The sequence below is a fragment of the Syngnathoides biaculeatus genome, chromosome 19 (assembly GCF_019802595.1).
Source record: "Syngnathoides biaculeatus isolate LvHL_M chromosome 19, ASM1980259v1, whole genome shotgun sequence".
Taxonomy (NCBI): domain Eukaryota; kingdom Metazoa; phylum Chordata; class Actinopteri; order Syngnathiformes; family Syngnathidae; genus Syngnathoides; species Syngnathoides biaculeatus.
The window spans coordinates 8,250,812-8,277,091 of record NC_084658.1 but is presented as its reverse complement, the minus strand read 5'-3'; the positions used below and the strand labels follow the sequence as shown (position 1 = coordinate 8,277,091).

General features: G+C 40.5%; 1 protein-coding gene across 5 annotated transcripts in view; it reads right to left on the bottom strand.

Moving 5' to 3' along the window:
- Positions 1 to 25,956, bottom strand: part of odad2 (outer dynein arm docking complex subunit 2) — a 52,772-nt gene extending 26,816 nt beyond the window's left edge. For all 5 annotated transcript variants that reach the window (XR_009792785.1, XR_009792786.1, XM_061805693.1 and 2 more), the window contains exons 1-16: positions 25,899 to 25,956; positions 25,591 to 25,696; positions 25,210 to 25,425; positions 24,843 to 25,003; positions 24,206 to 24,389; positions 24,001 to 24,107; positions 23,404 to 23,540; positions 22,280 to 22,396; positions 16,860 to 16,954; positions 16,012 to 16,119; positions 15,316 to 15,469; positions 9,119 to 9,265; positions 8,679 to 8,888; positions 7,356 to 7,589; positions 7,163 to 7,273; positions 6,443 to 6,597 (exon numbers count right to left, since the gene is read on the bottom strand). Coding sequence is in view for 3 of the 5 variants with exons in the window: in XM_061805693.1 (XP_061661677.1) it covers positions 6,443 to 6,597; positions 7,163 to 7,273; positions 7,356 to 7,589; positions 8,679 to 8,888; positions 9,119 to 9,265; positions 15,316 to 15,469; positions 16,012 to 16,119; positions 16,860 to 16,954; positions 22,280 to 22,396; positions 23,404 to 23,540; positions 24,001 to 24,107; positions 24,206 to 24,389; positions 24,843 to 25,003; positions 25,210 to 25,421 (2,132 nt within the window). In the remaining 2 variants the exon portion in view is untranslated. The remainder of the gene's footprint in view (positions 1 to 6,442; positions 6,598 to 7,162; positions 7,274 to 7,355; positions 7,590 to 8,678; positions 8,889 to 9,118; positions 9,266 to 15,315; positions 15,470 to 16,011; positions 16,120 to 16,859; positions 16,955 to 22,279; positions 22,397 to 23,403; positions 23,541 to 24,000; positions 24,108 to 24,205; positions 24,390 to 24,842; positions 25,004 to 25,209; positions 25,426 to 25,590; positions 25,697 to 25,898) is intronic.
- Between the last annotated feature and the right edge of the window lie 324 nt (positions 25,957 to 26,280).

The window sequence follows — 26,280 nt, the reverse complement described above, 5'->3', positions numbered from 1 at the left end:
GCCATGATCCAAAGAAATTCAAGAAGAAATGAGAAAAAAAGTGATGGAAATCCATCATTTTAGAAAAAGCTGCAGAGCCATTTCCAAGGCTTGAGGGCCCCAGCACAAGGGGATTATCTGGTCTGTTGTTGACCTGTATTGAAAGATAGCTTGGTCCGTTGGTAGCTGGAGTTTGATCATTAGGCCAGAATGACACTGCACATCTCATGGTCTTCACTGCCACTCTGCTGTGCTCCAGTCTAATCTCAAAGTCCACATGAACAAGATGAACACTGCCCTCAATCATGCCCCACAGTCTCCGAATGCCCATGAGCATTTTTAACTCACCAATTTCCTCTCCACGTCGGCATTCCTCCAGCTGTGCTCAGAGGAGAAGTAGCTATGGTGGCTCTTGCTCAGAGGTCAAGGGATTCCCATCTCCACCACAAGATTGTAAGCGAAAGACCGGAGAGGAAGCGCCTTAATTCCCAGTGTCAATTTAACCTATAATCCTAGGGACTGCTTTGCACAACATCACCTGACATCAGCAAGGTTTCATGGATTCAGGCAAGATGGAGGGGTCCATGGGAGGCCGCAAAACCATCCAGGCATCACCACCACATTAAAAACCCTACTTGCCAAGAAAGCAGTACACAACAATCAATACCCAACACCTAAGGATAGGCGTGGAAGGCTTTGGCAAGTCTATCAAGGGCCTTGCAGACAGTAACTGTGGAGATCCTTTAAAGATGTGGGAACGCGTCATCACCAGTAGCCCCAAACATCAGCCACCAAATGGCGATCTAGGCATTATTAATCTGTATGATGAAACTCTGGACTACTTTGCCACAGCAGAATTAAATGTCTAAAATAGAAATTAGTATATTTTATCACATTTATAATGTTTCAGTCTTTCTCAGTTGCAATGTTCTACCATCTCCTTCAAAGACCAACAGGTGCAAGAACCGATGCAAATATGAGGAGAGCACAGATAATTCTCTTCACTGTTTTAAATGATCACTGCCTCTATTGTCCTACCAAAGTACACATGACTTGGATTCTTTCAATGTTTCAACATTTCCCCATGACCCTTCAAAGAACAACAGGTGCATGTTGCTGTAGGAACCTGTACGAATATGGTGGGAACGAAGACATTTCTCTGGACAGTTTCAAGCTCTCCTAAACATTGTTTCCACTTTCCCAATAAAAAACAGTCCACCAGTTTATCTAATCCACAGTTTCAGTTTCAAGATTCCCACCAATATTTTCAGTTTTCTTGATTACGTTCATACTGGTAAAGCAAAAGCCAATTTTAGTAGACATTGGTAAACTTTGACCGTGAATAGCCTCAGTATTTCAGGATTAACCTGCTGTTGGCACAAAAGGATGATTCTGGTATTGTACCAGAAGAGAAGGACAGCTAATGTAACCATGTATTAACAATTTGCCAATTTGCAATTTGAATGTTACCGTGCAGCAGTGTCCTCAAGATTACTCTCAAAGCAGGCTTTTCTATGATACAGGTAGCGTTAAAACTTGTGCTCAAGGCTTTTCTATGATTGTGCCTTGTTTCCCAGTGGGATTGAGTCGTAAACTACAGCACACATTTAAGCGGGATATAATGTGGTTGAAGCAAACCTCAAGAAACCCCTGATGTACAGTTAACTTTCACTATCTTTTTATTCACAGTTACGGTCGCTGGCATCCTGGTGCTTAAGCTATTGTACAGGACCATGGTCATTTCGGTTTGGTCTCTTTCCATAAAAGCATAGCCTATTCTTGCTAGAAAAAAAACTGCTAATGAACAGACGAGCTGCCAAAGCTAACTTGGGTGAAATTCACCCTAAATACAAGCCAAGTGTGAACAACTGACTTTGGTATAATCTTAAAACGCAGCGTTTCACATAAAGTAGCGATATGAATAGGTAGTTGTGCTTATTTTTGAAAAGCCAATACAAAGTGAAAAAATTACATGATGAGAAAGGAAAAAATAGATATATTCCACACAACTGGAAGCTCTTTAAGGTCTGTCCAATACAATTGGGCAAAAAATGAGGTTTTAAGTGATTAATGCTGCTCCACAAGTCACAGATTGAAGAGTGCAGAAAGCCAACTTAACTATGTCCTCTTTTCAGAGATGTCTACCCAAGGATGGATTTTTGTGTGTGAGTGCAACTGCCACACTGTATTGTATAATTACAATTGTATTATACAATTGTATTGTACTGTAATTGTACTCTGTCACACTTTCATCTTATTTTAACTTTTAATTTAAAGTGGACCCAAATAGACACTTTCAGCACAGGTAGTAAATTTAAATCTTTAGGAGAGTAATTAACACTTTTGAATTTGTTGTGTTAAAGTTTGGAGGGGCTATGTTGGAAGATAAAGGTAACTGTACTTCCTGCTTTATTAATAATAGTATTCATCCTCATGTCTCTTCTCTAATGCCACACAGTGGTAGGTAAAACGTGGATTAGGTCATTTATATCTCAGGTCCCTTTATTTGCAAAAGTGATGTTTATTTAACCAATCATATTTTATATTCCTCAATACAAACCCAGAGAGCTGGTACTGAATCGTTGCATTTCTCCTCCCTTTTGATTGGTTTGTCAAGGCAAAACTATTTACAGTCAAATGGAACAAGCAAAACAGGTGTGTTAAATAATAAGCATGAATCAGTGGTGAATATGATGTTTCGAGACCACAGTATCCAGAAGACCCATATTTAAATAGGTTCTTCCTCCGTACATGCACTACCTTGCAGCAGTAGGGTGGCCTTTCCACCAGAGATTACTGGCTCGGCTCAGCTATTCTCAAAATAGTACAGTGGTAAACTACCAACAGTATATTGCATTGATTGGATCCGTCGGAACAAGTCATTGACTAACAGCAAGAAAGGAGATGGGCCAAGCTAATTCATTTTGAGGAGACTGCGGGAAGAAAAAGTGCTGCGATAAAGTGGAGACCTTCACTATAATACTTAAAAGGCACACAATAACAGGGTAAGATTTATTCTGAGGGCAAGCAGATAGCTTTGCGTTTCCACACTTAAAGGAGGACTTTGTCCAAAATTTCTATGTACATTAAACCCTCCAACCTAAAGTAGTATTATTATTACATATATTTTGGACATTAACTGGAAAAAAACGGAAAATAAAGAACATGGATATATGCCAGCTTTCACAGCCAGACCTAGAAGAAACGTCCTTGATCCCGCCCTGTGACATCACTGGGGCTTCGCGTCTGTCTGCCTCAGAATATCCCGCAGAACATTGCATCAAAGGAGCGACCAGAAAAGGACCTTATTGTGCATAAACATTTGTCCAGGTTCACTGACAAAAATCAGTCAACAATAGATCTAGCTTTTAGTACTCTTTTTTTTTTTCTTGTAACACAACAATGTGGTTGTGACATCTAGAGGTTGTTTTTTCCATTCATGTACAATCTCAAATTTTGAAATGAAAAATGAAGTCCAGGTAATGTGTCAAATTATTTCCGAAGTAGTAATGTCGTTAAAGTGTTGAATGTTGGCCCTTGATATGAATGTCATTATGTTGCCTGTGTACTTGTTTTGCACCAAACCGCTCTAACCTGTCAAGTTCCGCCTGTGTGTATTCTGGCTCAAGCGCGTAGGCCTGAACATTGTACGTTATGTTATTTTTGTTTTGTTTGTAATTATTTTTCACAAAATCGGCCACAAAATGCCAGATAGTGGACGTTCTCTGTTTGGTGAAACAAATCCTCAAGCAATGGTGGGTCATAACAGGAAGCACTGCAGGCGTGGAAAACGCTGATTGGCTGTCACTTTTCCAGCCAGGGTCATTGGAATGTCTGAGCGAGAGAAGAATTTCGATAATAGTTTCCAATTTAGAGATGTTTCTGGGTGAAATCTGTGGATAATTTTTGCATTAAAAGAAACACTGAACCCTCATCTACAAACTTTTAATGTGTGCTCCCATTCCTATGTTTTTCGACAAAGTCCTCCCTTAAGTGTTACTAAGTATGTTTGTTTTTGTGATTTCTTTACGTTAAACCAGTCACCAATATTAAGCTGTCATGACGAGAGGAACGGTTTCTCAAAACAAATACAGATTTTCTTCAGTTGACAAGCAACATAAGAAATATAATGAGCTTGTAAACATGTAATTAATGGTGTGGGCAATCAAACGCCGCTGAACACCCACAACATTACTGTATGGTCAGACCTGGCAACCGTAATTTTCCATTGGAGTGGTTCTTCACTGTTAACACTTTTACACGTGTCCATTACACCTCTGTGTACAGACTGACTGGGTCACATATTGATGCGTTCATAACTCTGGACCAAATAAAGTTCTATTGTTTCCACACATCACTGGCAGAGGACTTTTCCCAAACTACATTGAATCTTGGCCCACATTGTCCGTGCTTTGGAAGGTTTGTTGAAAATCATAAGCTTATGGTAGACAATATTGTCTTAAAATAAACACTTTGATGAAACATTAATCAGACAAAATGGCTAACACATGCTTCCTCTTGTCTTAAGTGGGAGTCCCCCGGACAAGTACACTGTCCAGACCGTGGAGAACATCAGTGATGTAAAAAAATGTGGATGACCAAGGTCTGTTTCCCTTGAGCACCGACTTAACAAAAGAAGAGCAGAAAAAACAATATCTCTGCCTTTTATGTTTGCAGTTGCAAAACACACTCCAAAATGATTTAAAGTCAGCCTTGCCACTATTAAGAGACTTTCCCCTTTCGACAGTAATGGCTTGGTCACCTCATTCCATGTCGCTCTTGCCCAGCCTTGACATTTAAAGCTATTCAAATAGGCCAGAGTGTTAAAAAAAAGGGGGCGAAAAGAAAAAAAATTCTAAAAATATTTGCTCTGCACCATGCTGACTTCCTTGTGAAGAGGCGGCCGCATCTGACCTTTCATTCACACCCAAGTATCCACAAGAGCTACAAAATGAGAGGTCGATTCATATTTGGGTGCTGTGGCACCATCATTAAGATAACTTTGTGACAGAAGTGATTTAGTCTGAGGGCAACCTGACAGCTTTGCGTTTGTACGTTCAAGCATTACGAAATAAGCTCTACGAGTGACGCAGGGACCACATTGATTTACTGTATTCCTGCTGCTGCTATCAATAGTACCTATTTGCTATTTTGAAAAGCGAGAACAGATGGCATTTGGCCTGTATTGGCGAAGAGTTCCAAACTGTCATATTAATCAAGGCTTGTGCAGTTAACTTGTTCTGGATCGAGATCCAAGTTGTGGTCAGAGCAATCGTTTCCCACTTATTCGGGAAATGTTTTGCTAAATGATTGCGTAGCATTAATCAATTATCAATATTACTGTCAACAGCTTGAATTTCAACGTTGTTAACAAAAGCCTGTAAAAATAGCATGAAACATTTTGTGATGTTTCTGCTTCTGTAAAGCAAGCTTCGCTTAACTTGTGGCAGCATACACTCAGCTACATTGGGGAAAGACTTAAATTAGACTTTAAATGCAGGATATCATTTTGTCACGTATGATATATGAAGTGCAGAAAGATGCATTTAAGAGGGATGCAACCTTTTTTTTTCTAGACTCTATAAATTCCTCTCTGCCATTTGAACTATTCGCTCGGGAGGAAAGAATGGTATTTTCGGATAAACTCCCCTCAAGAAACATCCAATGTCCTGTTATTTTACAAAATTGTGAGTTCTTGGGCAATGTCTTTCAAGTACCTACTTTCGGCATTTAATTGATGTATTACATACACTGTATATATTGAATTAAACGAGACAGTAAAACCTCAACATTCAAAAGCCCAAAAGGTCCTTCAATTTGGAAAAAATCAGAGGGGGGTCGGGGGTGGGACTTTTAAAAGCAATTTTGAAAACTATGAGGTGAAGCTGGGAAACTGTGTAAGACCAGCTGTGTGAATTGTGGTTTACTTTGCCCCCCCGCCCCATCTTTTTTATGTGACCAATCACAGAGGGCTACAAGTGCTGGCAAAGAGGGAAGGTAAGGCAACCAGCTATGTAATTGAACAAAATTAATTTAGTTCCAGCTTCTCAGTACAAAAACCTGTATCAATAATAAAACTGCTTATATGCACTTCCCAAACCATTTTATGAATGTTCTACGCTGCTAGTCTCTAATTTTAGAGGAAGTGCATATTGTGCACATCAAGATTAGCTCACTATGCCCAATTTGCATGTCAACAGTTAGTATCATTTTTGCACTGTTGTCATAGTTAGGCAGCCTACTGGTGCAAATTATGCCCGAGTCATTGCGCTGAGGACCAGAGAACATTTTACAAAGCAAATTACATCATCCAGACACGATAGTAAAGATATCATCATGCTAGTGGAAACACTGACAACATCTAGCCTCCTATAAAAGTTAAATGCCATGAGATGATGACAATAACGCATGTCGTGCGCGTATAGGGGAGAGAAACTAAGTGGACACGCTGTCTCAAGCTTACACATCCAGGTTCTCCGGGCTGAGGGAACATTTCCAGATGGCTCCGGTGGCGGCAGCCATGAGCTTTTTGTTTTCTGTTTTGCTCAGAAGTGAAACCAGGGCCTGCAGACCTTTGTGCTCATTCACTAAGGTGCGGGTCTGCTTGTTTTCTGCACACTGCAATCAATAGAGACATACGGTTCATATCTTAGAGGGAAATAAAGGGCTTGGACATATTTTTATAGTGAGGATGGTGAGATACAAAGGCAATAATACAGTTGGTAATTAATATATATCCTTTATAGAATGTAAATGGTAGTGGCTTTATTTGTGGTCTTTGTTAAGAAACTGTATATTCTTTTTTTTAGCCATTTCAGTCACACTAGAAGGATATCATACAAAAGCTTATGATTAGGTTACTGAGTTGGGGTTGTTGACATATACAAATATTGGGTATTTAATTCAAGATTTGATTTTGTTACTGAATTTAACTGCCTGTTAAGACTGAGATATTTTATTTTTCATTTGGCTTCATTCTACATCAATGCAGAGAAACTTTCATTAAAAGGAAAGGGGGGGGGGGAGTTATTATTCAAAGTCGACATATATTTATATGAATGTCCGGCATTAACTTTCAGGCAAATCTCTCAAGTTCAGTATGGTACTCATTTGTGATGGTGCCACAAATATGCAACCAAGACCGTTATAATGATTAGTAGACCACATGGATTAAAACATTCACCTTGAAGATGACATTGGCACAATGTATTCGTAGTTCATCATTGTCGTTGCTGAGGTTTTGGACCAAATATTTTATCATGCCCTCAGTTTGAATTGCATCCTTACAACTTTCCTGTGATGTAAAAAAAAATTCATGGATCACAAAAACACCATTACTTTAATCACATCATTTTAAGTCTGAAGATTGTTGTCACCTCGTCGGCACAGTTCTGGAGGATGCCCACCACGGGTATGAGCATGTTCATCTGTTGAGACTTGAGCAGGCGTCCCAGTAGAGGGATGCCGCCTGCCTTATGGATGGCCTCCTTGTTTTTGGGACTCTTGCTGCAACTCCACAGTGCTAAAACCCCAAAGCGGGCTACTTCGACATCCTTTTCCTGCTTTGCATCCACATTCACTAAATCGGGGGCACAGTCCAGCAGCTTCACCTAGAGAGAGACAAAATATGAGAACCATATATATATAGATGGAGCTGACATATACATAAAACAGGCTGATGACACATCAAAGCTGAAATGAATTAAAATTGCTACTTGGTGGTACAGTGGAAAAGTGACCAGAGGTACTGATGTAAAATCTAGTCCACGAGTATCAGTCATCTTAAATGTATATTTCCTAATGAGACAGCAAGCAAGGCTACCACTGTCCGGTTCAAAGGTGGTCTCGCACCACAGCGTGAAATTAATCCACCCTTTTGAGTGACTTGCACATTAGGACATCTGATTTTGGCTCGGTGGAAAATATACAACAGTGTAGAGCCTTTAATCACACGGCGCTCTGTCAACAAACATGAATGCAGGTCATCGGATCCAGGTGGGGGGGGGGGGGGGGTTCTATCTGATTAGCTTCAGCACCCAATCTGGTGTTTGTAAAAGACTGGGTGCAGAAACCACTATCCACTATCCTCTGATTATCAAGGCGTGACTAGGCCTTGAATAGGTTCGTCATATGTTGTGCAGTGTTGTTTTGTATTTAAAAGATAAAAAAACAGAATGGATGTCAATTGTAAACTTTTGTTTCCTTTGATATCCATCAATCCATTTTCTACAGATTATCCTCACTCGCGTCGCAGGCCTGTGAGAGCCAATCCCAAAAAAAAGGTGGGCTACATCCTAAACTGGTCACCAGCCAATCGCAGGTCACACTTACTGATAATTTAGAGTCTTCAATTAATTTCCTGTGCATGTTTTTGGGGTGTGGAGGAAAATGTAATATTCAGAGAAAGCCCTGCGTCGGGACAGGGAGAACATGCAAGCTCTACAAAGGTGAGGCGCATTTGAACAGAGTCCTCAAAAGTGTGAGGAAGAGTCACCTGCCATGCCGCATTTCCTTTGACAGATTAAAAAAAAATCTTGATTTCCAGTCAGTTTAATTTACCAAGACCCTGACAAAAGATCTGGGTTCGGCCCTACTGTATTGTATGTATGTGACTCAGATATATGTCAAAATCAGAGAATAAATTCTTCTTTAAATTGTATGTAACAAGTAACCGATACCTTTATTTAACAAATACTTACCAGTTTGCTAATCCCGTTATATTTTCTTACAGTCCTCCTTGCCCTGCGGAAACTGGTCAGGTTAGCAATCGTTTCAGCAGCTAAGGCCTTCACGTCTTTGTTTCGTGAATCCAGGACATTAACGATGCTTCGCAAGCCTCCGTTGTCGACGATGGCCCGGCGGGTTTGGGCATTATGGCTGATCTCTCTGAGGATTCGCAGAGATCCAAGCTAATCAAATCATAAAAAGATGTGTTTTATGGAAAAAGAAACGAAAGCAATTCAAGAAGTACTAACATTTGTAGAAGATATACTGGAGGATAATTATCAGGCCATGACTTTCAGGCAAGGCACTGTACCAAGCACTTTGCTGTCTGTACATATAATACAAATTGGCACACAATGTTGGCCCTGATCTTGTCTGCAAACCATCAAAATTGAGCCTTGACAAAATGACTCACTTGGAGATTGACTTCGTCCAAATGTAGAATATTAGTGAGGACTTTCAGGCCACCTGAATCCTGGATGGCCAGATGATACGTCTCTTGCATCAGGTCATAGTCCATCAAGGCATACAGAGTCAGCAAAGTGGCTGTCTGGTCGCCTGCCTGGAATTATAATTCCAATCAGTTGTGATCAGTCAAACTCTGCGTCCCAAATTAGAGTTCTTTCGGTAGGTTTATAGAGATGAACAGATGCATCGGCAAATGCTGTGTCAACTCTTGTTGAATTCACCGGTCGAGTATTTGGGGAGACTTCCAGGTTGAGTCCCAATTGCACAGTTACATTATAACGCTAGCTGGCTATACGTTAGCATTACTACAAAGTTTTACCAGAAATGTAATCTTCCAGAAGAAAATATCATAGTGAATGTTAACATACATTTTTGCCTCAAATTTACATATAAAGTCCATTGTCTGTCTTGCACAATGTTTTTTGACCTCATCGGTCTTCTGAAGGATGTAACCTCTGCATGTGGACATAGCTGAACTTAAACACAAAAGGAAAACATAACCAACAAGTCACAATCCCAAGTAAAAAAAAACGTTGTTGTTAGTTTGTTTGCTTTTGGAGAAATCCTCACATCCTGAACTTCACTCCTGAGTAGCCCCCATAACAACCCCAGCTAAGATGTTGCCTGTTCGCTATTTAGCTTTGTGGTGGGAGCTGATGGAAATAAATTATTTGCAAACACTGGGCTGTGCTCCGACTCTCGTGCCAAGACCAGAAGCCATTAGGTACTGCTCCAAGAAAAAAAGAACACTATTAGCATTCAACCCCCTCCCCCTAAACCCCAAACTTATGTGGATCTGGCATTTCAAATGATAAATATGTTTTGACAGTTGCTAAACACTCATTTATTTTAAACTTGTACCCCAGCGAACAGCAACACTGAAACTGAAACGTAACTAAATGAAAAGCGGACTATGAGGGGAACAGGAGCTCTTTTCTCCAAAGTGATTGTAGATTCAAATAAAACAATACAGGATTAAAAATAGAACATGTGTGATTCAATTTTATGGAAGAGACAATCAACTATTTGGCTTTTTCCATACTTACGGCTTTTTAAAAAAAATATATTTATTCTCCGCACACTGCCCGGCCACTTGAAATCTTAAGTGTGGATGGATAGTGAGCATGCCAGTCCATGGTCTATGGTTTTTGGTTTGGGATGGTGAAACTACAGCCCAGACTGGCAGAATTGGTGTTTTTATGTCATCACTCACACAACAAAAACATACTTCAGATGTATTTTTCAGTAGGGCTAAGCCTGCAAATGTCCTTACACAAGTCTTTTTTTTGTAGTTGTACAGTATGTACAAGAGTGAATAACATGTAGATCCCGACATAAACATAGTAAATCAGAACCTGATTTTATAGGGCACAAACTTTCCCAAGAGTAAAATGTTCTTAAACTGTACCATCTGCATCTGCAATTATGTTTGGCTTTTGACAGTCGATCCACGAAACCAAAACTGTTTTTATCAATCAGAACTCGGATGAGATCATTTTCATGTGTAAAATATGATTTATAATTATCAGTGTCTGGGGAAAAGGGGAACATCCTTAAACTAGTACCTACCTAATACCATAAAAATCCTAGTTCATATCCCACATTAGAATGCAGATGGGAAGTTCCATAACTTGTAAGAGAACTTGCAATATAGCAGTGTGTTCAAATACTTATTTTCTTCACTGTAAGTGTCTCTCACAAACTGCAAGAGGGTATGCAACAGAACACAGCAGATGAGGCGGGGGAAACCATGTCATCCACTTGGTGTTGGTGTCCCACAAAGATGTGTCCTCTCGCCACTGCTCTTCTCTCTCTATACAAATGTCTGCAACTTAAGGCAGGCAGCTACCAAATTCCTTGCTTGCAGAAGACACTACAGCCATCGCACTCATCAACAATGATGGTGAGTCTTGTCTAATTTTTGATGGGAAGTGGAGCAGCTGGTGCTCTGGGGAAGCCAGCATAACCTAGAGTGGAACATGCTCAAAACCATAGAGGTGATTGTGGACTTCTGGAAAAAACTGTCACCCCAGGTGTTCTGTCATACTGTCTGACAGCCCTGGATCAAACCTTCCTGGGAACAACACTTTCTAAGGACTTAAGCGGGAAGCCACTATCAGTAGAGAATGTAGTTTCTGCAGCTGCTGAGGAAATACTGCCTGCCACAAGAGCTGTTGAAGTAGTTCTGCGCAGCAGCCATTGAATCAATCTTGTGTTCCTCCATCAGTCTTGGTCTGGTGCTGCTACAAAGCAGCACAAAATCTAATTTCATTGGATATTTAGGATTACTTAAAGGATCATCGGTAGCCCTCAACTCACTCTTGAGGACTTGCACTCTACAAGAACTACAGGCAGGCAAAATTCTCTTTGACTCACCCCACCCCTGACACCATATTTTCCAGCTCCTTTCCTATGTTAGGTGCTATCCTAACTAAAACCAGCAGGCATTACAATGGCTTCTTTCCACTTGCTATTTAGCTGTCGAAAACTTGACTCCTAATTTCATAGTAACACTGCCAATTTTGTTCATCTCTTAAAGGCCATTATTACTGTACCGTTGTAGCTCCAACACAGGGCATCATTTGCACAACTGCTCTCAGGATTACCACACTACGCGTACATTTTATGTTATCAACCATCCTGAATACAGTTTCCAGTCATGGTGTCAATGTGAGTGTGAAACGTTGTACGTCTCTAAATGTGTCCTCTGATTGACTGGGGATGAGTCCGGAGGATATATAAGTATTGAACAGAGATAGGTATTGACACTGAAGTGTAACAACTTAAAGCTCCACTGTCATGTAATGCATGATTTTTAGTATGTTATTAATGAAAAAAGGGCAGCCGGAAAGGATCCATCCGTTTTTTTCACCGCACATGATTTTGACGTATATGGGTTTTTGTCACTCCAGGCATGAAAATCCTCTTGAGGGATTTGTTTTCGAGAAAAAGCAGGAAGTGACGTTAGTAGCAGATTCCCACTAGTGCAGTCTCGTATGTTTCTACTAGTTTTACCTGCTGGACGATAGCTCTTTGTTCCTTCGTGTTAGCCAAAATGCCGGCTCGTTGTATTGTTGGATATTGTTCGAACACTCGGGAGGATGGATTCATTCTTCATACTTTTCAAAAAGACCCGGTTTGTGGTGAAAAATGGATTGCACGGGTGCAAAGGACGAGAGCTTCGTGGGTTCCAAATGACAGGTAGGTGTGTGTACAGATACTAAAAAAACACAATAGTTGAGGGTAGGGGACGTAATCCTCTCAGAATGTAACAAAAGATCCACGTACGTAAGTCAGGGGTGCTAAATGTGTCGACTTCGGCTGCGCCTCATCGGCCGCAGACGGCTTCGGCCGGGGTGGCTCATCGCAGTGCCACCCGGGTGGCTCATACGTACTGTCTGGGAGTCTGTTGTTAGTTAGAAGTAATCCACATATCATCTAAATATGGCTCGAAACGAAAACGAAACAATGGGGTAATATTGACCTCGTCAATTCACTCGATTGTGTCCGCGGCGGACGGCTTCGGCGACACCGCGTTCGCGGCGGACAGCTTCGGCCAGGCTGGCTCATACATACTGACTGGGAGTCTGTCGTTAGTTAGAAGTGATCCCTATCATCTAAATATGGATCGAAACAATAATATAAAAATATAAACGATAACGTTAATATTGTCCCGGTCACTTCACTCGATTGTGAGATGTTCTCTTCTTTGAAAAGAGCTTCCTTGTCCCATAGTAGGTGGCACAGCGTGTTTTCAATGGCGAATGTCGCGGTGTGACGTAATGAACAGATGTTGCAGGCAACATGGCGGCCACTTGGTTGTCGAATGAGACTTCTGCAACTTTGCGCATGGATGATGCGGTCTCCACTTATATTTATTTTTTTGTACAGACATTAAGGTGAATAATGTTATATGTATTTTTCATTACAATATCTATTTTAGAATGTTTATAGGCATGACACTTGACCTTTAAAAATGTAATGTATAAGAGTAGTAGACGCGGAAAGGCAGCAAAAGACTCATCTGGATAGCCCGCGATATCAGATGAAATGCAGTAACTAATGAATAGTACGACCAAAATTAAATATCACTGAAACAAAACAAAAAAAACATTGTAAATTTGTTGCATGTAAAAAAAAACTGCAGAATGAGCAATTACAAAATAGTAAAATTAAATGCTGAGGTTTATTGGATAAAGAGACATACCAAACTACAGTAACTGGTGTCCTGCTAAGTTTAGTAAGTATTGTTAATGTAATACTGTACTTTTGCACGCTGACTACAACATCAGGTAGATTTGCATAATCTATTGGGTTCTAATTCCTCTTCTTCTCATCATTGAAATTCAGAAAACATTTTTGTTTCCTCTTGGTTCAATTAATGTGCACCTAGGATGACGGATGAATGAAAAACAGCCAGTGTAGATTAGTGCAATAAACCTTGAAATATTTCTTCTAATTATTCTTTACACCCCCCCCACACACACACATAAAACACACATTAATAGACTTGTACATGGTCGTTACTGACTTTGAATGTTGGCTTTTGAGTAAACCACCATTCACATGAACAGCTACGCAGTCATGTGATTGTAAAAACTAAATCAAAAGCAAACAACAACCAGTGATTCTGCAGGCAAATGATACGGCATAAAACACATCAAACACAAAAAAAGCAAGTTTGTGCCTTCAAGAATGTATTAAACTTCCTATAGTACAAACATCTGTCGATAATGCAGGGGGAGTAAGATCTCCCTAAAAATAAAACTGATATTTAACTTGGCTCATGGTGGGTTTCAGTGTCTGATGGTAATGATATTATAAAAATGAGTATTGGACAAAGCCCATAAATAACTGCCTGGTGTGGTTTGAAGACAGATAGATAGCTGGGGTGTTGGTTCCTGCAGCGTAGCAGCTTGTTGACACAGGAACACACACACACATACACAAAACACTCACACAACCCAGAAGCTTGCACACCAAAATACAGCTGAAAAGTGTAAAACTTACAAACCTGCTCAGGGTTTTTCATTTGGTTTTCTCCGAATGAATTCACTACTTTTATATGATTTACCCCCCTGTTGCTTGTCTTTGGAATAAAACGACAGCCTGCTTTTAGAGTGGCCGTTTCCTCTCATTATATTATGTATATTTACTCAGAGACTAAAATATATCTTCCAGAGACAACATTTGGTCCTCCTGTGCAATATTATTTTAAAATTATTTTGATGGATTTACTACAAAGATGTGTTGGAGATATTTGTTTTAGGTGGATTAAAGAGATGTATTCTGCTTTTACATTAAAAGGTTGCCAGGTGCTTAACAAAAGGTCTTTATGAATTAAAGCGCTGTTAGCACCATAAACATTCACTTGTCACACACTGATTCAAATCAAGCCACTGGCAGGGAAGCAATTCAGTCTCTGTATACACTCCCCTCCCGCAAAAAAAAAAAAAAAAAAAGTTAATGGGATCCCCTGATTGAGGATGGGCCATCTCTGAACTGAAGTAGTCCACTGGATTCTGAGCCGGTCTGGGTAACCTCCGTTTGTGTCTCTTTTCCTTTCCTTTCCGCGCTGACACATTAATATTCACCATATGCCCTGTCAGACTTGTCACAGGCACGCTTCATTTTTATACTTCTGCGGTGTGGGCAAACACTGCGTACAGCTGGTGCCGTTAGACAGCTCGATCTCTTCTGTCTTGGCTCGCAAAGGCAACTAAACGGGCCTGTCTCACAAAGCAGGAATTTACCAGCACAGCCAACCACTTCAATCTCAAAGAAGCATCTCCTTTAATCTATATTTATCCTTCTTCCTTCCTGATCAGCATCCTGATCGGCCTGACACAGGTCAGAGTATGGGAAAGGATGTTCACTTTCCATAATCCCCCGATATTATTGTTTCTAACGCTATGCTGTGGCTACACAATTTTCACCAATGAATCAGGAACACTAACTCTGGCCAACATCAAAGTTTTTTTGCACACATGACGGGAAAAAAGAGCAGATATTCTGTTTCCTGTCAACTGCGTCAGGCCGTGACTGCAGCACAACATCTCTCTTTGTTTTAGAAATCTCTCTCAATTTGAGGATGAAATCCATCAGAAGACGACGTGAGTGATGCGCGGCGTGACGTTCCCTTACTCTAAGGTACTTGACCAGCTTCTGGATCTGCCAGTATTCTGAGGGGTGATCTGTGTTTCGTTGACGGCGCACTGGCTGCTCCTCTTCCTCGTAACTCTGATCGCTATCAGATGAAGTCTCACTGAAAACCTCTCCTGTTTGTCGTTGGGTCTTGCTGAAAAAGAAAAAAAAAACTGAAAGTACTGACCAGTACTTCACATTTTAGCAGAAGGAAGATTTACTGTAGATGGAAATAATGTCTTGGGATCCGTGAAGGAGAGACATCAGCCATACTTTAAATAGGCACAGATGGCTTTTAAAAATGACCGGCATCATAAAAGCTGGACACAAGAGCAATGAAACGTGATTTCCAGTCAGTTCCATCATAACCATACATCTTACTCCGGCAAATTTCATTTCTTTGGTAGCGAACCTTCTAAAGATGCCAAAAACAACAATATACTACCCACCTATCCCAACACATACAATATGAATGAAATTCCATAAACTCAGTTGCAGTGCATGACAAAAAAAAAAAAATGCATGATTGTGTATGATCAAATTATGCTCCATCAGGCATAATCCATTTGTTTATGACACTGGATGTGTATTTGTTGCTTCACTAAACAAAATCTGTAATCTTGCTCCCAATGTACAGTACATTCTAACTTGTTGTTTCTTGACTTGTGATAAAGGAAAAACAAATTGGACACTCACAGTTTCATAGAGGACAGTTGTTCGGCGTAAGAGGACTCTGAAAACCGGGATACACTCTTGCTCCTGGCTCCCTTCTGTGCATCGGTGTCAGATATGTTGTCCTTTTCACTGTAATGACATCAAGACTCATTATGCCCAGTTTCTATGTTTCTATGTTTATAATTATAACTGTGTAAGATGTATCTTGCATTATTATTTTTATTACTTAATATTTTATTTTCGGTGTATTTTTTAAATATCTTCGATTTTCACGCGATGCTTCAAGTAAGTGCTAGGTGCTAAGTAATAAAGTAATAAATCCACAAATTATTTATCGTACTAATTGCTTCATCATTCCAAGGTGCAAAAACTAGACAAGATAACAGAAGCACTGAGATTAGCAGCAAGGGAAATGCGAGCACAAGCAAGCAAGTGTCCGGCCTTTTCCAAGACTTATTTTTGTCCACCGAAGTTGGTGATCCACGGTTGCCACAGCAGTGACACTAATGTCATTGTTTCAAGTCAGTGTACCATCAAAATGTTTTAAAATCTATTATTTTAAAGTCAAATACTACACTGTATTACCTTAAACAGCATTTCTCTACCGTGGGTCATGTTTCTAATTAGACATTAAGCGTTTCCGAGCTGCGACTGCCTTTATTATTCTTGATGACTGTGTAATCGTGGCGATTTCCACTTGCACTTAAACCATATACAGTAACTACACGCAGCACGGCGTGACTCGAGCATCACTTTCATCTCAAACTTACACAGTATCTTCAACAAAGGTGAGTCCAAAACCAAGCAGGAAGCCCATTTTTTACAACTATGATTATGTACACAGTTGAGGATGAAAAAAAAGATCCTACCGTTGAGAAGGTGCTGTGGTCTTGTCAATCCGTTTTAGTGACAGTTGTGTCTGCGCATCCACTAATTTGGGTGTACGTGGAGGTTCTTGAATATCCTTTTAGAGCAAATCAAACAAGAGCGTGTCAGTTTTGTTCAATTTTTTAGTTTGCTTGTACATCAAATGATGTGTTCCCAACTTAATTAATATTGTAGAAACAGACGACAACCGTGCAACAAAGTTTATTTCGTCTCAGAATTACAATAGTATGTGGGTTTTATCGTATACGAGGCTGAGATTTAAGCATCAAACATCAGGTAATTAAAAAAAAAAATTATACAGAAAAGAAGCAATTAATTATTAACCCTGACATGATGTATGCAACTATTTTTTCATCCATCCCTCCATCTTCTATTAAGGTGACAGGTGTTTTGAAGCCTACTGTAGCAGACATTGGGGGCAAAAAAAAAAAACATAAAAAGTAACGCCCATGGATGATTTAGTCTTTTATAAACATGTTTTTTGTCTGTATAAACCTGGGTAGTTAGAGGAATAGTCATGCAAGCACGAGGAGAACATGCAAACTCCATACAGGAAAAGCAGAGCCCGGATTCAACCCCCCAACCTCAGAATTGTGAGGCAGATGTGCTCACCACTGATAATCATGTCATTGTGATTTTTTTTGTTTTTCAGATTACTTAGAGCGGTTTGTCCACTTTCAAATATAGCTGTAGGAACCATTAAGCGACATAGTGTACATTGTTTTGTACAGAAGCAACAGTTTCTGTTAGGTAGCTGAATAACATCTTTAAGTTATCGTTTATGTACGCCTTTGCCACACAAAAATGGGGCCTTGGCACGGACAACAGTCACGGCTTTGCGTCACAGTTTTTCCATTATTATTTTTCGGTTGGGTTTAGAGGGTCCGTATAAAACAAAACAAAACGAGAAAAAAAAAATCTTTGAAACCACATGTACGGATGCCAATAGGACACATGCGAATTGTTGAATAGTTTGCAGGCAGCAGCGTTTTAATCACAGACACCTGCCGAGCAGAAATAGCTCAGACTGTCACTGGTTGTTATAGGGGCTTAACATTTTAAAGGCTAGAGGAAAAGAATTAAGATGTATTTCAGCTGACTGCGTTCACATACAAGCTGGAGCCAAGCACGCCCAATCACTTTTCCAAAGGCTTGTTTTTGCTTCAACATAAAGTGACCGGCTATTGGAAATATCCAAGTCAATCCAACCAACCACATACCCGCAGTCTGACTTTATTCAAACTAATTGACCTTCTGTAATTCCATTAAATGTGTAATGGACAAAGTCCATGTGCTCTCACAGAAGGGAACACTCAAATTTTTCTGACATGCCTCAATAAAAAGCACCATTACCGGTAAACTTACTAAGAGTGAACCAACACGAGAAGCCCAGAGGCGTAGATTGAGTGAAGCGGGACTGACACCTAAAACAGTGAACTCATTTATTATTACCCGGTGAAATCTAGTCGTTGACATTTTTTTTGCCAGACTAGTTTAGTTCCTCCCTTACGGCTTGATCACAATAACTGATGCGAAATCAGCACGGTTGTAAATCAGAGGCCCCTGACCGCCTTTAACAGAAAACAACTGTCAGTGTCTTTCCTACCACAGAGTCCAGCATCCAACAGTTGGTATTAATTTTGAGATATTTTTTTTTCACTTGCAAATACACAGCATGCCCAATTTCCAATCTTGCTGAGATGTCAAAAGGAATCCAAATCCCAAAATGTAGAAGGAAAATCTGCTTCCTCCCTCCTTGCTCTGATCACTTCAGGTCAACTCTCAGTCATCTCCTTTATGTCTGCTCGTCCGTTTATCCGTCTTTATGGAGGGTTGGCAGACGTGCCAATTATGCCAAGAAAGAACCCTATGCATAGTGCAAATCCAGATAAGAGCAAATATAAGAATTGTTTTTACTTATTTTGGTGTTTGAATGACAACAGGATTGCTTGCTCCATCAAAAGTAAAGTGAGACTGACAGGTCTTTCCCCAAAGCCTTAAAATCATACACCTGTAGCCTGCTAAGAATCAATCAGACAAAGAAAAAATGAAGCGTTTGCTCATGGGTAAGTTGTAGTCTGTCTCAGCTGAGTTTGGGCTCAAGATGGGGTAAATCCTGGACTGGTTGCCACTCAATTATGGGCCGGATAAAAAGAAACAACATATTACCATTCATAACTATTTAGATTTAGACCAATCTAGACCATCAAGTTAAACCTACAAATCATTTTTTGGGGGGAAATGTGGGATCGAGCTGGAGAAAAACTATGCAAACATGAGAAAAAGATGCAAACTCCACACCGTACCTGAGCCAAGATTCGAACCGAGGTTGTGTGTTAACCACTAGTTACCGGACTGCAACATTCAATACATAAAATAAAAACACAAATCAGTTTTTCTAACAGTCACAGTGTACCATCCAAATGATGAGGAATCTGTTAGATTAAGGTCAAATAATCAAAGCGGGGGCTTTAAATAACTATAACCCACCCCAAAATTGTAATTATCTTTCAATGTATTAAGTAGAAAAGCAGACCCGCACTCATAGTTGCCACACTTAAATGGCGCGAAATACTCTGACGAACTTGTGATGATAACACATTTTCCAACAAAATTACAATAAGTGTAAAGGAGGGAAAAAAAAAAAAAATCAATCCTCAAATGTTTAACAGATTTTTGAGTGGGGCTGGTGTTGAATATTGAGGCAATTTGTTATGTCATGAAATTACTAAAGCAGGAAGCAGTACTACTGTACAAATCAGGCAGATTTGAATGTCTGGAAGCTTGCCTCGTTTTGCGTGCGTGTGTGTGTGGTGTGTGAAGCTGTTTGATGTTGGATCAAATACACTTCAGCGTCCTGACAAGCAGACACTAGCTCACCAGCATAGAGCGGCACCGACACTGATTACACAATGTGCACTGTTTAAACTGTAAATGTGAGTCATAGAACATCAGTGATCAAATCATTGCTCTGCGGAGGACCTCGTTCATGGGAGAGAGAGCCATTTACCACGCCATCTTTGCCTCATGAGACAGAGTTTATAGAGGGGCGTCAGAAATGTTCCAGGACTGATGTGTATTTCATGCCCAGACTACACCGGATGAGTTTTCCCCAACAATGTACAGAAGATCTTCAACCAACACATTTGTTCATTGTTAAGTTATGGCAAGAAAACTTGTGGTTTCGCCACCACAACAACATCCCTGCTCACAATGTACAGTTCCAGATCGAGAAGAAAATCTCCACACTTGAGTAACTTCCATACTGGTTCTTGTGTATTTTTTTTTTCTTTTCCCAGGCTCATGAGGGCCCGTGATTTTGAAGCCAGGGACGACATCAAGGTGGCTATCATGACGGTGCTCCACAGAAACCCGTAAAAATCCCTCCAGGAGCGCATGAAGTCGTGGCAAAGAAGGCTGGGAAAGTGCGACAAGACTCTCGGGGATTGCTTCAAAGGGTAAAACGTTGTTTATATTTTAGATTTATATTATATTTTTGGGGTTAGCAGTCCTCGTACAGTGAACGAAACTATGTTAGTTAAAAAGAAATGGATCATTTCAAAAGTAAGTCTTTAAAGGGGAAATCCAGTGGTTTGCATTATTCATTGCGTGTATCCAATAGGTCATGTAATATGTACTCTATCTTGACAATGTGATGTTAAATTCTCTCTCATTTAATAGTGTTTTCAGAAGATTTTTATCGACAATTCCGAATTTTCAGGGGCCCTGCTATTTTCGCGAGTCACATGACCTACGTGGGCGTACGTGACGCGTTCCGTGTGGTTCCAAACGCTCAATTACATGGGACACCATTATGCCCAGCACTGATTTCTCTGATTTAGCCTCATCTGATGAAGAAATAACAGTATCGGTTGATCGGGAAGATGGAGGAATACTTCTATACAGCGCGGCAGAGCCGTGAGCTCGCACGGTCGGGGGAGCTCGCACGTCACACTCCGCGTCACCCCGCCTAAAGAACCATCTGAATATTTAACATTATTCCCAGCCGAGCAGCGGAGAGAGCTTGCCGCTTGGTGGAGACAGCGGTGGAGCTCACTTCATGGCTCCGCCGATCGGCGGCCTTATTTACAGGGACAGGTTCAAATCTGTATGCAAGTATTACTTCATCTTCCCGATCAACCGAGCGGCCGAGCCGCTGACGTCTGTGGCGCTTACGGCCGTGGTGCTCACAGCTGTGTATGGAAGTATTCCTTCATCTTCTCGATCAGCCGATACTGCTATTTCTTCATCAGATGAGAATAAAACCGAGAAATCAGCGCTGTATACAGATTTGAATCTGTGCCTGTAAATAATACCGCTGAGCGGCGGAGCCATGAACTGAGCTCCACTGAGCGGCGAGCCCTGAGCTCGCTACCCCGCGAGCTCTCTCCACTGCTCGGCTGGGAATAATGTTAAATATTCAGATGGTTCTTTAGGCGGGGTGACACGGAGTCTGACGTGCGAGCTCCCCCGACCGTGCAAGCTCACGGCTCTGCCGCGCTTTATAGAAGTATTCCTCCATCTTCCCGATCAACCGATACTGCTATTTCTTCATCAGATGAGGATAAATCAGAGAAATCAGTGATGGGCATAATGGTGTCCCATGTAATTGAGCGTTTGGAACCACACGAAACACGTCACATACGCCGAGGTAGGTCATGTGACTCGCAAAAATGGCTGCGCCCCTGAAAATTCGTAATTGTCAATAAAAATCTTCTCAAAACACTATTAAATGAGAGAGGATTTAACATCACATTGTCAAGATAGAGTACATATTACATGACCTATTGGATGCATTGTTAATGCAAACCCCTGTATTTTTAACCCTTTAAAAAACGTATGTCGCCGATAATGGTTGTGTGGTGATCTAATCGTTAGCACTTTTGACTCACGGTTCTAAAGTTCAGTTTGAATTTTGCCTCAATGTGTTGCATTTGCTTGTTTCCCTGAGATTTGGCGGGGTTTTGTCCAGGTACTGAGGATTCCAAATCATGCACAATAACTTCATTGAACACAGCACATCGTTCGGAGGTGTGAATAGGAATGTGAATGGCTGTTTGTTGATGTACTCTGTAACTGGTTGACAACCAGTCCAGGGAGTACCCAAGCTCACACCCGAAGTCATCTGGGATGGGTTTCATCTTATAGAAAATGAATGGATAACTCTAAATTGGCAAAATGGTTCACTTGTCTGAATTGCCTGGCAGTTCAGGGTGTACCCTGCCTCCTGCTTAGAGATAGCTGGGATAGGCTCCAGCAACTGCGATCCTTGTGAGGATAAGTGGCTTGGAAAATGGATGGATGGCTATTGATGCCACGTTCTCAGAAAAACGTGTAACTTTCTTAATCTAGTAGTGTTTATTATTGATGTTCAATGCTTTTGCCATCTTTTCCGCTGTACCTGTGAATTCAGGCTCTCAGCGAAGAGTTGCGATTTGCTTTTCAGTAACGTAACCAGGCTCTTGAACACATCACTGGTTCGCTCGTAGGCATCCTCGTCTCCCTCCTGCTTGACACCCTAAGTGAGCACATCATAAAAAAACGCTTTCATTAACTCTGAAAAACCACAATCCTAATGGAGCCCACATGCCAGTTTGGGAGTAGCCGCGAGGCCAAGAAAGCTCAGAGGATCTCCGGGCAGCCTCCGAAGGGAAGTGTAAAGCCATGTTAACCGCTAAATTACGTTTAAGACACTACTGTATTTCGAGGTTTCATTTGCATCAATGTCAACCGTTGGGTGCCAAGCTGTAGTTTGTACACCCACCCCCGCGCCTCTGCTTTGGCTGAAATATTTCCAGGTGAAGAAACAGACAGAGGAAACTTCTGGCTTGTCAGCAAGTCAATGCTGGATCAAGCGTGTAAAATTAACTTTTGGAAATGATTGAAAACAGCCAACATTTGGTGTCCGGAAGCCTTTCACATTTCTGATTGTTCGCTGAGGTTATCTTCTTTTCTTTAATAATAATAATAATAATAATATATTTTCTAACGCACATCTGGTGTTAAAATAAATGTAAAAAGCTGGAACTTGTCAAACATTTGGAACGGTTAAAGTCCCTGTATAGTGAAATCTCTAATTGCCAGACTTCCAAACATTTTGAATCAATTATTTTGAAATGTGCTTCATGTATTTAAAAACAAATCTCCAAATCCCCTTAATAGGGTCTTTAAAAACATTAGCTTCTTTTTATTATATTCCGTGTAGGCTAATTAAAAAAAATTACACCATACAAACTCAAAATGATAGTTCGTACAGTCCTAATCCTTGTTCATCTTGTTCAAACTAAGGCAATTAATTGACTTTATAGAACTTTGGCTCATACTTTGTGGAATTCTCTGGAATTATTTTAACACAAGTGTCCATCCCAGTGGCCAAATTCTCATTCAAAGTCCATCATCTTCATGCAATTCTAAATAAATAAATAAATACACCACAATAGACCTGCAAGTCAGTTATTCTTGGGCATCAATACCGAACAATGTCAATTATCAGATTTAATGCAACGGATGACATTTAATTCTTACCATGTTGAGAAAAACTCCGGCACTACTGCAGGTGATGTAGAGCGTCTCGGTGTCGTAAGGCTCAATCACGAGGTAACACATCTCACCTTCCATCTGCCTCCAGAGAGGGGCCCGACATCCATTTGAATATTCATACTCTGACAAGGGCGAGAGACGAAAAGGTCGCATAATGAAACGTACTGCATTTGAATAGTATAATGAACAATCTGACAATAAGCCATAACACCAAATAACAACCAAATATATTAGAACTAACACGGTGGAGGGAAATGAGCCCACAGTAGAAGTAATTTCCTTTACAACATGTTTGTCAAAATAGGCTCAATAAAACGGAACCACAAAGGGATAAAAAGTCATTCAAACCTACAGAGCAAAAATGTAATATTTTAAAGTAATTTGACCTTTATTTCTTGACATCATCCACAGTGATGCAAAAGTAGCTTACTGATTACTGCCAAAGTAAACAATCTGACAGATGAAATGATGCTCGTGTAGTTAATGGCCCCGGCCCACAGTCTTTTTATGATGTGGAATATTCAGTACGTATTTTGAGTTGAGAGCAATTGCAACACAGTCAAATATGATTGTAATTCAAACCTGATGTGTATTGAACCAACTTTAACACCCTATTCTCCCCCGGACCGCAAAAGCTCTGTAAAAATTCCACTTCGTTTTCCACAAAGCCGGGATTGAGCCGGAACTTTCTGAAAAAAAATTTAGAAAAAAAAAATAAACATCTTCCCGTCTTTTTAAAAACTCATCCATGAACTCTGGTTAACACCCAGAAAAAGCGAGCACCCACTCTGATATTTCTTTGAGGATCTTGCGGAAAATCTGTTTGTCGAGACTTAGTAGGACCCGGAGCAGCTGGATCTTGAGTTCAGACTCCTTGCTCTTTTCTTGGCCTTCTCCTTTGTCAGTCTTTGCAGCCTTCTTCATATTTGCATAGTTGGGACCAAGAATGGTCGCCATCGGGATTCTGTTTTCTGAGCATGAAGGGAAAATTAGCCATATATTTGGCGTGAGATGTAGGTTGCACTCATTTCTCAAAGGGATTCACTCTGCAATCATTTGAATCGGCACCAAACTCTACACTTTCATAGAAACCCAACTATGTATTATGTATCAAAAAACAAGAGCTTGAGCCAAAGCAACCCTTATTTCAAACAACGTGAAGTCTTTACCGACAGAAGACCAATGCCTGGCCCCGAAGTCGGAAGATCCAGGTGTTCCATATTTTTGTCCATTATGTATTCGTTGAAGTCACACATATTATACTGTATAAGCCTACGTCTTTCCGAGTAAAGGTATTGCAAATATCTAAGAAATAGCAACAGAATGTTGGATTTAAGAGAATAGTAAGGAGCACGTGGGTGACGTGTTATGCTGGCACCCAGAAGAAGTTTTTGGGATGCAAACCAAACAGCTGAATCACTTACCTTCAATGCACGAGTGAACCTCTCTCAGTTTATTCACGTTTGCGAGAGTCATGAGATTGGAGAGCTGGTTGAAGTTACGGACAGAAATAACTGGAGGAGAGAGTTGCATTGTTGGACGTCCGCGTTCATCTTTTTCCTTGGACTCTACTTTATCTGGGTCTCTGAGGGGCACAGCACAGTAGTACTTTTCTAGTTTCAGTGACATGATTTTAAGTAGCTTATAAGTATCTGACACTGAGCCATATTTTATGACCTAATTATAAAAATGTCACGCGGAGGAAAGCAGAGAACATCATACATTGCACGGACAAGCTATTCATCTTAAAATAACAATAAAATAACAACAGAAGCTCATGATAAGACTGACTTGAGTTCATAATCGCTTTCAAAGTCAGACGCTGTCAAAGTGGTCTTCCACTTCAGCGGCTCCTCAAAGAGAACTTCAGCCTCCTCTGGGTGCAGGGAGCTGAAGTCATCCACAAAGAGCAGGATTTCTTCCAGAATCAGATCATTGAGTGGCATGGAATCCAGTTTGTCTGACTTGGTCCACTTTGCTGCCCTGGTCAACGAGTTGCCCATTATGCTGCAGAAAATAAAAACAGTTACAAAGTGGGAGGGATTAAAAGAAATGCTGATTACATTTGACCAGAAATAAACATACACATGGGGCAATATTGAACAAAGGTATTCCATTTTGTAAGTAGTAGTTGTCCTTTTGGTCTACAAATATACACATGAGCAAACTTACCTGATTATTTGTTAATACTGGCCGTCTGTAGATTTATATTTAATACACGACATCATCCAAGTACTTTTCGAATGCAGGGATCCTGCCTTTGGTTGCTAAGACACACCTAAACAAAAATGCAAAGAGAGGCAAATAGCATGCAGCTAGTCACATTCACAATGTTGTATCCTTGCTTCACCACTATATTACATACACAAAAGTATGTAGCCCGATAATGATCACACCAGTGTTTAAAAAATAACACAACAGTTAATCTTACAATGTCAACACAAAAAACGATACACATAAACAGAACAAACATGCTGTACTTTTACTTGCAGTCGACTTCACTCGTAGTTGGAAAGCGCTCGGGGAGCACACTTCCTGTTAGAGCCCGGTTGCCATGGTTACCGCTGACGGCTTTATCGTAACATTTAGTAAAGCCGCGCAAGTGGAAGCTGGCGTGACGTGTAACTAGGATGACTTCACCGACGTTATAAATGCAGATACTCGCTTTTACACTGCGTTTGTAGCAAAAATGTCTGTCATGTTTTCTTTCTCATGTACTGAGGTACACACATGGTTGGGTACACTTGTACAATCACTCGTTCTAATTGGCAAGAATCAGTTTTTTAAAACTACTATAATTCATAATGAATTGTCCCTGATGTGTATCTTAAGTACTCTACTAAGAAACATACAAAAACATAT